Genomic DNA, 12,413 nt, shown 5'->3' on the forward strand with positions numbered 1-12,413 from the left:
CCCCCCCTTTAGCTGCTCCCAGACTCCATCTTTTTTCTTTACTCTCTTTAGTTTTCTCAAAAAGATTTAAAACGTGCAATAACTTCTATAACTAAATAAGATGTCGTGTGCCCTTTTCTTCGGTTGTGCTATAATTGACTTTAAACAATATGATCCAGATTGCCTTGTTTGTTGCCTTTAAAATCATTACGGCTGTGACAAACAGTCCATTATAAAGTAACCTAATCTGGGATAATTTTCGTTTCAACTTCAGAAGCCTTACTTTTCTCCCCCAAAACACGGTATTTGTCACTTTTAAAGAAACATGTTGTCTGTAGAGTTATTTTGTATTATGAAAAACTTTGCAGCCATTTGACTGAACAAGCTATGGATGTTAATAAATCACTTTTGCAGTATACACCCTCTCTAAAAAACATTTTCAAATCCTCGTGAATAATTTATAGTGAAGGAACTTTTTTTTAATCTTAAATATGTATAATCCACGATACAAATGTTAACCAACTAGTTTAAATGACTAGTTATGTTTCTTGTGTTTACACCAGTAATGCTTACAATAATTCAACTAAATGGAAAATGTTGTGATCCATCGACTGCTCAACTTTTTAAATTCTATGAATATACCTTTAGAGATTGGGTCTTTAAACTGTTGATTTTAGCAAGCACATTTCACCTAAATATTATAAAATGGCCCCTTGCGAAATGGACTCAGAACGAGAAAAGGCACACATAGATTTTCAGGCAGTTAAATTAAACCACAGTCCTCAAAGTGTCGAAGGAAAATTCAAGGAACCCAGGAAAACATGTTTTTATTTTTCAAATCCCTTTTAGCTCTCTTTTAAAAGCCACATCGTCAATCAGTGACTGGTCGATCGGGATTTATTTGTATACCTTCTGCTTTCTGCTTTATTGAAACAAAAATCATACATTCATTATTCTGAGGTCTGATGCAGTAAGGCCGAATGTTTTTTTCCATACTTAAACTTAACCTGAACCATAAAAGAAACGATCAAAAAACCTTGACTTTCGTGTGTCTAAGCAATGAAAATGACATCAACAAAATATTTTGGTCTTTTAAGTTGATTTAATTAACCTCTTTTTGTTCAACGTATTAAGCCATAATTTAATTGCAATTTATAAGATGGATTCATCATTGTGTGGGCTACTTATCCAAAGTGGATCTACAAATAAGGAAATGTATATTACTTGTTTTTCTTATGACAACCGGCTGGAGGTCAAGGTTTAGCAGCTTTCTGTTTACATTCTTCCAACACGCTTGCTAGCTATTCGATACTAATGAAAACGTCTCAATTATATTACTTGGTGAATGCGCCCAATGGCTCGGGTTTAATCGTGTAACCGAATATTTTTTTGTGGTTGAATCTGTTTGAAAACTGTGCTGTAAAACGTAGAAGAGTGAATGTGACAAACTTGGCCATGCAGCCTTGGTCTGACGCTTCGCTCGAGAGGCTGGGTCATTCATAAAAGAAAGAACATAGAATTGTCAAGTCTATCATGTAACTACTTTAATCTTCACATGAATAACTGTTTCACAAAGTAGGCTAACAACTCACCGTTGAAGTCAAACCACCTGGGCAGAATAAAATATTGCATTCTCCTAATGCGTCCCTGCACATGACACATGCACAGGCTTTGATGCATAAAAAGTGATTTTGAACTTCATTTAAAAAGTGGCCGCATAACAGGATTAAAGATACAGTATGTGACACGTGTGTCCACTTACTCAGCAGTGATGACAAATGAAAATGGATGGCAGTGTGGGAAGTAGCCCGTGTCTAAAGGTTTATGTTGGGCGTTGCAAAGAAAGAAAAGGCCATGCAAAGACTGGAGCCCCTTTGGCAAATGCATCTTATTATTCGTAGCCTATAAACAACATCATGTGTTTACATTAAGCTAAACGCATTAGCCTCACATTAACTTCGAGCAGGCTGCTTCAGGCCCTTTGTATCTACTTTAACGCGTAATAACTGTAACAATCAGCATGCAATTAAAGTACATTTGGACACAGTGAAGTCTGCAACTGAGTCGAGCTTGCATGTTTCACTGATCCCAAAAATGCTGACCCAAACAAGCCCATAGCAACCACAAGAGATAACCAAGCCTGTCTGTAGCCTACAGGCCTTTGTCTTTTTGTCGCCGGGTGCCAAACTGGAAGGATGCCTGACAAAAGTGCAGCATGACTCGCATTGCTCCGCCACTGCAGTGGACTAGATTTGTCTATTTATAGCCAGGGGAGCGATCTTAAATTCACCCCGAGAGACAAAGAATTCATAACCTGCCAATCTGCTGAAAATAGATTTGATTTATGTTCCAATACAATTGACTCATGTGCTCTTGTTTCTTTAAAAAAGACCTCAAGCTCAGACCAAGTTCTCTATTTTAGCCTATTAAATGTTATTTGTGCCACAAGGATTAAGCCTCATAGCAAAGTCTAAATCGTGTCTTTAAAAGGCGTGAGGCGTCAGAGGTTAAGGTTAGGGTTAAGATGAGGTTAGAATTTAAAACGAACTTAAAGGTAAGAAAATGGAAGGTTTAGCATCTTGGCGTGAAATTGGATCTAATTGCATGTTTTGTTTTTCCTTTGTAATGTAGCGATTTGACAATAAAAGTCCATAAGCAAATCACCCTATAGGATTTACACTAAATAAAACCCGTGTCTAAAATGTGTTCAAAACAGCCTAAATTGTGTCTGAGTAAAATGCATTGGCAGTATTTTTTCCTTTCCCATACGGCCGAATGTCTACTTTATAAACTCATTGACTCATATAGCCTACACATTGAGGCGTAGGCTATCTGTCATTTTGTGCCAGTGGTCACATGGCTTTGGCCCTCAGGAATGGATAGAGATGGATCCCCACGTCAGCTTGTACGTCTAAGGATTTCTGCTCCACCAGTCTGCCTCAAAGTGACTGGAGCGCAGCGCCGTGGAGGAACTATGCGAGGATTATTATAGGACGTTTCCAACAGCAGAATATGGATTTTGATGACCGGATCTCTAGCTCCAATATGTATTTACCGAGCTGCACTTACTACGTCTCCGGGGCAGACTTTACGGGTCTCCCTCATTATTTAACCCAAAGCCAGTCCTCTTGCCCCAATATATACCCCTACCAGTCTTCAGCACTGCCACAGGTCCCGTCCGTCAGAGATGTGGCTTTCAGAGACTATGGGCTTGATACTTCCAGTAAATGGCACCACAGCAGGGGGAGCCTGTCACACTGCTACCCGGAGGACATTGTGCACAGGGACGGCTGGACGAGCTCGACCTCCAGGGGGGGTGAGATCCTGGTGAAAGGCAGCTCCAGCGCCAGCCACTCCAGCTCCTCCAACCCGACGCACGGCTTCTATGGCAGCGTTGGCAGGAACGGCGTTCTGCCACAGGCTTTTGACCAGTTCTTCGACACTGCCTATGCGAGCGCAGAGTGCAGCACAACGCCCACAGCACATGCAGCAGACACGGACAGACACGCCGCCAAAACAAGCCCCGCTCCGGATCACCCTGACTCGGACTCCGGGGAGAGCTGCAGCCCCAAGTCGTCCTCCGGCCACAGCGATGAGAGACAGAGCAAAGGCAGCAGTGAGTACACAGCTGAACGCAACAAGGAGAAAATCTAACGCGTTGCTCTTAAAGCTTTTTATATGCTGTTTTATAAGCACGTAAGGTTTATGGAGGGCCTGCAGATTTCCCCTATAACAAAACTATGTTATAAACGACAAGATCACGTGCTTGAGATTGAAATTGGCCGTGAAGACTTTGGCGTTAAGCTTGTCTTCCAAGATTTCCAACAAGATCTCCACTTTTTTTGTGCGCCACTTAACTTCATTTATAAGGCAGTTAGTATTTATAAAACATTACTCAAATAACAATCTAACTTTTTAAAACACATTCATTCCCCATATTTGTTTCCATGTATAATGTATTTATTTTAACGTGAATATTTTTGGGATTTCTTATTTGATTTATTCTGTGTTGACTGATGGGCTGCTGAAGCTTTCGAATGTGACTTTGTAGCAGAGGCTTAAACCCTGCTCCTTATTCAAATGTAAATATTTGCAAATTCACAGGATTAATGGGGATTTATTAGAACAACTGCTTTTCATGGAACTTGCTCTCACTAACACTAAAACAACAGCACTTTACGCACAGTGAAATCACAAACGGACAATACAAGCATATCAGATACACGATACTCATGACTGTTTAGTTTAGGCCCACGACCTCTCAGAAAGCAGCCGGTATGGTTTTACAGATTTCAATAAGTTTTCACAACTTCCGACATGCCTAACATGTCCCACTATCAAGCCCAGTCTTTGTTTACAAATCTCGGTCCTGTAGGCCTGAGAGGAGAAACACTTGACCTCCAAAGCTCTTGTAGACCACCACTGCTGACTCCAAGCAGGAAATAGACTTTTGATTGCGTGTTGTTGTAATGTGTCTATTACATCTCATGTGGTGACCTTTTGCCTTTCTATTTGTTTTTCTTTCAGGTGGCCAGAGGACACGCAAGAAGAGGTGTCCATATTCAAAGTATCAGATCAGGGAACTGGAGAGGGAATTCTTTTTCAGCGTTTACATCAACAAAGAGAAGCGCATGCAGCTCTCACGGATGCTCAATCTGACAGATCGCCAGGTCAAAATCTGGTTTCAGAACAGGAGGATGAAGGAGAAGAAACTCAACAGAGACCGTTTACAGTACTACACCACAAACCCCCTGCTATAAACACTGAACAAAGACTGTCACTGACATGTACTCCTCAACCATACACGTCCACATTTTACAGGATGGCGAGTTTTGAATGTGCCAAACTTACTAAAGAATTTCACTATTTATACACTATTTTGTCATTAAACACCGTTGGCTCTATTATTATTCATATTATTCATATTAATTATTAATTATTAATATTATTATTATTATTATTATTATTATTATTATAGTCCTTTCATTCGGTTGGCCCGACCAATCAACCATTTTTGAGTAATGTGGTAGTGTGTGTGGTTTGCTTGAGCGGATCATTTCTTTGTATTATTTAATGATATTACTCTGCTGCAATTTAAGAAGGAAAAATCATGATTTTTTTCTCCCCTAAATTGTTATACATTTAAATTGTTTTCCAGATTTACGCACAACTTTTACAGACAGAAATGTTCTAAAATATTGTTCCTGTTTTCTTCTTTCTATTATGATTTTAAATGTATTGTGGAAATACAATCCCGGTGATTACAAAGCTATTGTGTATTTTCTGGATTTACTAGACTTTACCTAACATTGGTTATATCAATTTGAACCAATATTATCGGTCATTGTTTCATAGTTAGGGAGTAATTGGAGTTATAATCTGATACCAATTAATTCAATTTAAGTATTATATTCGACAAAATTAAACATCTGCGCTTGACCCTCAACTGAGACGCTTTGTTGAGCTCTTGGCCATAAAGTTGGATTAATCCGGAATTTCATCCAAAAATTAAACTGATGATAAAAGACCATAACCCTCAAAGGAAACGTAATCTCATTTTTAGTTTTATATGCCAGCACGTGGATCGTATCAGCTGCATGATATAGGTATGATGCTTTTTATTCCCTCATGGCTTGAAATGGGATCCGCTGCAGTTATTGTTTGATATCCATTACAAAGGGTTCATTCATTTCGTGGTAGATTAGAAAAGGCTGCTTTCTGACCTAACATGCCTGTTGGGCTTACTGAGACAATCTTGACACTTGTTTGAATGCATAGGCTATAAATGCAATGCATCCATCTAAAAAATATGAATTGATTTGTGTGCATATACACGCTTTCATCAAAGTCGGTTGTTGCTGAATGACTTTATTCATTTAATTCCCTGAGAGTCAGCTGGGCCATCACACATTGACATTGGGGCATCTAAAGGGGTGGACGAACACCAGATGAATATAATAATCATCAGGTCAATCTGAATGGTCATTAATTATTCATTGTGGTGGTTTGATCCAAATACTTCACATCAGCCGCATTCCAAATATCTATTTATGCCATCAGGATTTATGTTAAACTGTAAAGGAAGGTCAAAGAAGCTCACATAAACAGATGGGTAAAAGTTGTCTTGAGGTGGCATTGTATCCGCCACCAGGCCCCTGGAAACAACTTAAATGGCCTGCAATAAGCTAATAAGGGTCCCGATGCCTTCTTATACCGTGCATCCTGTGAGGCTCACAGGAATTCCTCTTTGATTGCTGCACATCCTCCCAGTTGCTCCAGTAACTTGGCCATAAAACGAGGATTCGTCTGGAGCATTTGGAGTGTAGTGCAATAAAGCGTCTGAGACCAAGGTTATTAACTGTGACTAAGGGGCTGAAAAACAACGGCTGGAAGCATTGAAAGCTTGTGATCACGGACCTTTCCGGCGTCATTTGTTTCAGCATCTTACCGTGGTAGGAATATTCTGCGTGTGTGTTGTGTTGCAGTGTAGGCCCAGTTGCCTTCGTCCACTGGGTGGCGCTCCTCAGATCAATGTCATTGCCGTGAATTGAGATATAAAAGAAGTTTGACTCGCCGCTCAGCTGCTTTAAAATACATCACCACCTCACGATATTATTTTTGAGGTAAGTACAGACATATTATCATGTTCGTGTTATGACTACGGAGGTTTTCCTAATGTGATTCAAGGAGGTGGCTCTGCTTTTCTTGTTTGTCCTACCTCAACTTTATCTATAAACTCAATATGTAGTAAATGTTATGTCAAGAAAGAGTTTCTGTCCACATTTCCTCAAGAAAATAATGCATGTGTTTGTTTTTTTAGCATTAGATCAAGGGCTATTTATCAGGTTGCATGTTTGAAGTAATAGGCAAGTAATTCGCCCTCAGAAATAAGATCACGCGGGCCTGTGTTCCAAGTATTCTGTGGTTCACTAAATTGTATAACCCCCTTACCGTTTCAAACCTAAATTATACTTTATTTTCTAAATTATAAATTGGATTAATGTTGTTTTGTTGTCATGTAAACAAAATATTTTAAACCTGTGAAATTTAGAACCATAGGTACATTAAGGATGCAGCTTGTTGTGTGTCATTGCGCACGATGTTAGATATTTTCGTTATTTATTTTTTACGTTTCTTAAACTAAATGAATTGAATTAATACAAATACAAATTGTATGGGAATATAATACAAGAGCAGCGCAAACTGATACTTCAAACAATCCATGAGGGTTTATGATTATTATCCTCCATTGCAGCCCGACATGCTGCAGGTTTCACGCCATATAAAACGGCTGTACATAAACTCTGATATCTAGACTTTATGGCTCCAGGCTTAAAGGAAAATGGAGGTAGACGATGTTGTATTTCCCCCACATTTGGATACATCTTTACGCGGATTTAAATCTGTAGGCCTGTGTTGTAAACTCCTAAACCGTTTGAGGGTCTTATAAGGAAGCATGGGTTTATCTTTTATTTTATTAAAGTTGTTATAGTATTCCAGGCTGACTATTTGTGTTTATGCCTACACGTTTGTTTCTTAATATAATGAAGACCAACTTTTTATCCATTTGTTACTCGTATTACAAAGCAATCAGATTTGTTTATTTCAAGGACTTGCAATGTCTACTATTTAATATTAGGCCCAATTACATTCAAATGTCGTTATATTATTCTCATAGGCCTGTTGTGTCAAACATTTCATTAAACAAAGGAAACAAACTATAAAGAGATGAACAAAGATATTTATTGGTATAAAAAAAAAAAACGAATTGAACACGAGTTAAAAATATGCTTCGAGCTTTTCATTCATGTTTAAAATGTAGGCCTTTTGGCAGGTGTTTTTAATTTAGAAAATGGTGATTCTGTGTATAGGCCTCGCAGCGTTCGTGCGTTTCTCAATAAACAGTCCCAGTGGAAAAAGGGGCAACAGATGAACTTGTTCTAGTGTTATGCATGTAGTATGATATACATGTCTTGAAGTCTTGCCAATATTGTGTGGCAGGACTATCAAGAAAAAGCTAGCTCCAGGGCATTGTTAAGGCGGTCCCTTGGGCCTGCATGTCACACATGCTCGACACAGCTTTCTCAGTTTAAGGTGTCTGGACGCAATCATGACATTTGCACCCACAATTCACACCACAATGATGAGTTTTTTTTCTCTGGTTTGGCCAGCAACGTGGCGAGATGAAACTGTGTGAACTGCTTTTAAACAGTCCACAAGGAATTTTAAGTCCAAACAATCCAATAATATTCATCAGAGTAGCAAAAGAAGGGTTAAGTGTCCCTGGACCAAAGGGTCACACAGGACTTTTGGATCTTGAATGCACCCTGCACTTCTCAGAGGCACCTCTAGAACCCTTCATTTTTACAGTGCTGTAAAACTGGCCATAAAGCTATGCATTGTACATAATTGTTAGGAACAGCTTTAAACAACTGAGTTGTCAAACAGGGAGTTGTTGTTAAGTTCACACATGCAGCTCTGGGCTTATAGCTGGGAATCGAGGCACCGAAAGTGAGATTCAAGGGAGATTTAAAGATTTTACCTAAAACCCTCTGATGCACCACTTTCCCTCCACAGTTTCTTTCTTACGTAGCCTAAAACAAAATATACGACACAGTGGAGCTGCCTGGCCGGACTGGGAGGAGTCTGTAGTCGCCTGGTGTTTTAATTGGCTGCAGGCTACAGTGAGAAGCGTGAGTATCAGTAATTATTCAGCAATGTTTTGAACAAGAAATGTCAGCCAGAAAGGGCTATCTTCATCCTCCGTCAAATTATACCACAACGATGACATGCCCCAACAACCAAGCTGGAAATTCGTTTTTCGTGGACTCTTTAATTAACGTGAGAACCGACAGCGGTTCATATTACCAAAGTAACGGGGTCTATTTGCCACCGGCGTCGGAATATTCATATGGACTCTCCGGAGGCTCGTGTTTCCCGGGAATCGGTAAACGCAACGAGCCAAGCACCCAAAGCGTGATCCCTTCTTCTGCCCCGTATGTTCAGGGGATGGAAACGTGGCTGGAAACGTCTAGATCCTGCCGGGTGGATCAGCCCAGCAGCCAGCATATGCCACAGTGTTCATTCTCACCGAATATAAAAGAGGAGAGCGCTTATTGCCTCTATGAGTCTGACAAATGTCCAAAAGGAGCCACAGTAGATGACTACTCAACCGCATCATGCCCGGTTACCGGCAGCACTTTGCCAGTCCCCGGCTACTTCCGCCTGTCTCAGACATACGCGTCCTCTAGGCTTTACCATGATGTCCAGCCAAACATGAATCACTTTACTCTGCAGCGTCCTGCCCGCCTGGACAGCCAGCCCTCCCGGCCCCAGGCTGCCTCTGCTGAGCCGGAGCGGAGGGAGAGCCACGAGGAGGCGCCTGTCCCCAAACCCTGCGCCCCGGCCAGAGACGAGGACAGCCGCCTCTCCTCGGATATCTCCTCCTCCCCTGAGCCCGAGGAGACGTGCAGTACTGAGTGTCCGGAAAAGCCAGTAAAAGGTGAAGAGTTGTGAAACAATGTAGACATATGTTGCAAAAAAAATGCACACGCCAAGTGCTTCCATTGTTTTTTTTAACCAATGATTTCTGACCTCAGAGGAATGCATGAGCCTGAGTACTGATAGTCTGTTCGTGTATTAACATGTAGGTCAATGCCTGCCGCTCACAAGTGTGCTTAACGGGTACTGGTTTATCGGGTATGAGACGAAATTGAACGTGACTTAACAAATAAGAGCCGCGGAGCAGATCCATTGTGCTTTATTAACTGTTTTTAGATCACAAACAGGCTGTGCAGTTTATTACTGTGCTATTCAAACAGCCACCAAAGAAATGTAGATTATTAAAAATAGCATTATTTGTTATTGGGTTTTTAAATATCGTCAGGGTTTCATTATCATTGCTAAGGACAAACCAGTCCATTTGTCCTGTGCAGGACATAGTTGTCAGTTATCCCCTCATCAAAGGCAGGCCTTTCTATAATTTCAGCAGTCTGTGCAGGATATGTTTGATGTCTTAATAAAGAGCAGTATAGGCTGCTTAACGGGGTAGGTAGTTTCTGGTAAAATGCTGAATTGCAGCTCTATAGATATCTACAGAGAGGTGCTGTGCGTAAAATGGTTGTACAAATTAGAGCTAACACAGAAACCAGTAATTACACAGACATGTAGGTGTCATTTTAACAGAAGAAAATTATATTCCAAATGTCCTGTTGTAGTTAAAACTATTTTATAACTTTGACTTCTTTGTTTTGTATTTGATTTGTGTTGGTCCATAATTTCTACAGAGCTATAAGGATTTTTGTTCTACGACGTGAGTTAATATACACCTGTTGCCTAATGCCATGTTTCATTTTCATTGTAGGAGATGGAAAAATGGAAACCACGGCTAATTGGCTCACAGCTAAGAGTGGCCGAAAGAAGCGCTGCCCCTACACCAAGCACCAGACTCTGGAGCTGGAGAAGGAGTTTCTCTTCAACATGTACTTGACAAGAGAGCGTCGTCTGGAGATCAGCCGCGGTGTGCACCTCTCTGACAGGCAAGTCAAAATCTGGTTCCAAAACAGGAGGATGAAACTGAAAAAAATGAGCCGGGAGAATAGGATCCGAGAGCTCTCAGGCAACTTCAGTTTCTCATGAGACTGTCTGCGTCTTTGGCGCCCTCCTCCATCCATGGCAAGGGCGCCTGCAGAGCCCCCCCCCTTCCCAACCCTACTGTGAGAATGTCCATGGAAACAAGGACCCTACTGCTAACTTATTGATTGTTGTTCTTTCTTGTTTTCACGTCTGTTTTTTTGTTGTTGTCGTGGATATGTATTTATAAATGGCTACATTTGTAACGTTGATCCATTGTGTTTAAAATGTTCAGAATGTGACCACAATGTTTCAGAGTTTCAGGCGTGTAGTGTATAGTCAACCTGAGTGAACCATTGGAATGTGCATGCTGGACTAACCCTTGGGACACTTGTGTTACAGTTACATGTACCTTTATGTGCCAACTAAAGAGCCCAAGAGGTCTGATGAATATTTGCACATTTATTTCTGGTAAAATTAATAAAACCATCTCTGCAACTGCAGACTTCTTATTTCATTCATGAAGGGCATGCTAGGAGCTGCGCTTTTTTTTTAAATCTTAAAGTTGGCACAGGTAGAGTGCATGGTGCTAATGCCTTTGTGTTTTGGAAAGTGTCTGGTCTGTGTGCAGTAAATATCCTTACTGTAGAGGGTGATGTTTTTCATAGTTTAGGCCTCTAATTGAAGTCTGGCGTCTGTGAACATCGCATTGCCTTTTGTCCTTGACATCAGACTTCATTTTAAACTACGCAACGAATGGAGGAACGGTGTTGTTTTAAAAAAAAAAAAATGTATTTCAGAATTGTTTTATTTTTCTAAAAAGTGGGGCAAACAATTACAAAGGTAAAATTCTTCATTTGAAGGTTTGGGTAGCGACGCATGAGGACTGCCTTGGACTGAAGCAGCAAAACTAATCCCTGTTTGTGAATTGCCGCACTCGTTGGATCACGATTCAAATCTTCTTTTCGCCTTTAAATATTTCCACAAAAATCCCAGTTAATCCTGCCATACTGAGAAACTACATATTGTCTTCAACACACATTATAAGAGATATTGCTGAAGAGAAGAGCGGGCTGTTGAGTGGTTTAGGTAGTCTCATGTTGTTGGGCTTTTATATTTCTCCCACAACACGAAACTGTCTTGATTACCACAGTAAAAACTCGTCGCATCATGAAAAGTGAGTCCCTTATAATTACTCGTCGATTTGTGTTAATCATTTTTCACAGACTGCTTCAAATCACATTATAATTTGAAAAAGAAGTGCAATAAAGTGTTTTATTGTTGTGCGTAAAATGAACTTTTAATCTGCGTTTTATCTTGTGAGTTTTCATTATAAAGCCAATTTCTCTTATGTATCTCAAGGTATGTTACATTTAATCTTAGAGATACAACCTTTTTTATTACCATGTCTGTGATTTAAAACACCCTAGCAAAAGATTTTGAGCGTCTCTATGTGATCCAACAGGCGAAAGTAAGGATGCAAGCTGTGAAATGAAAGGATTATGGCTTGTCAGTGTCCAGGAGAGGCGGAAAGGACAGACAAGGCCTCGGTTATGATCATTGCAGTCTGCCAGTTGCCTCGCCGTAGGAAATGCCGGATGCGTCTGCTAGTTCCAGAGAAAGGACACAAAGGCTTAGCTTTATTGGTGATATTTAGCTTAGACAGCCAGGTTGTAACCCAAAGAAAAACAACCCAATTGCCCGTGATAAAAAGGACTGTTATATAGCACCCAAATAACCCACCCTACTTTCCGTTTTAGATTGCCTTTAAAGTAGAACCATAATCCTACAGACCCAGCGATGCGCATCTCGGAAGCTGTCTCTTAATGCTTTCTTGATATTCTAAACTCAAATTATGTTTT

The 12,413-nt window shown here is 40.4% G+C and overlaps 2 protein-coding genes across 2 annotated transcripts; both read left to right on the plus strand.

Moving 5' to 3' along the window:
* Positions 1-2,941: 2,941 nt before the first annotated feature.
* Positions 2,942-4,864, plus strand: hoxa11b (homeobox A11b). The gene is made up of 2 exons (XM_010776327.1): positions 2,942-3,595; positions 4,507-4,864. Exons 1-2 carry the CDS (start codon positions 2,992-2,994, stop codon positions 4,737-4,739), a joined length of 837 nt encoding a protein of 278 aa, XP_010774629.1. The 5' UTR covers positions 2,942-2,991; the 3' UTR covers positions 4,740-4,864.
* Positions 4,865-8,665: 3,801 nt separating this feature from the next.
* Positions 8,666-11,004, plus strand: hoxa10b (homeobox A10b). The gene is made up of 2 exons (XM_010776328.1): positions 8,666-9,481; positions 10,343-11,004. The coding sequence occupies exons 1-2, from the start codon at positions 8,713-8,715 to the stop codon at positions 10,615-10,617; spliced, it is 1,044 nt and encodes a 347-aa protein (XP_010774630.1). The 5' UTR covers positions 8,666-8,712; the 3' UTR covers positions 10,618-11,004.
* The last annotated feature ends 1,409 nt before the right edge of the window (positions 11,005-12,413 follow it).

This window comes from Notothenia coriiceps, unplaced genomic scaffold (genome assembly GCF_000735185.1).
Source record: "Notothenia coriiceps isolate Sejong01 unplaced genomic scaffold, NC01 NC01_scaffold00016872, whole genome shotgun sequence".
Lineage (NCBI taxonomy): Eukaryota > Metazoa > Chordata > Actinopteri > Perciformes > Nototheniidae > Notothenia > Notothenia coriiceps.

Bases quoted from the DNA above. Each gene is read 5' to 3' on its own strand.
- hoxa11b (XM_010776327.1), top strand. From the start codon at position 2,992: ATGGATTTTGATGACCGGATCTCTAGCTCCAATATGTATTTACCGAGC. The intron at 3,596-4,506 runs GTGAGTACACAG...TTTTTCTTTCAG, and splicing joins GAGACAGAGCAAAGGCAGCA to GTGGCCAGAGGACACGCAAG.
- hoxa10b (XM_010776328.1), top strand. From the start codon at position 8,713: ATGTCAGCCAGAAAGGGCTATCTTCATCCTCCGTCAAATTATACCACA. The intron at 9,482-10,342 runs GTGAAGAGTTGT...TTTTCATTGTAG, and splicing joins TCCGGAAAAGCCAGTAAAAG to GAGATGGAAAAATGGAAACC.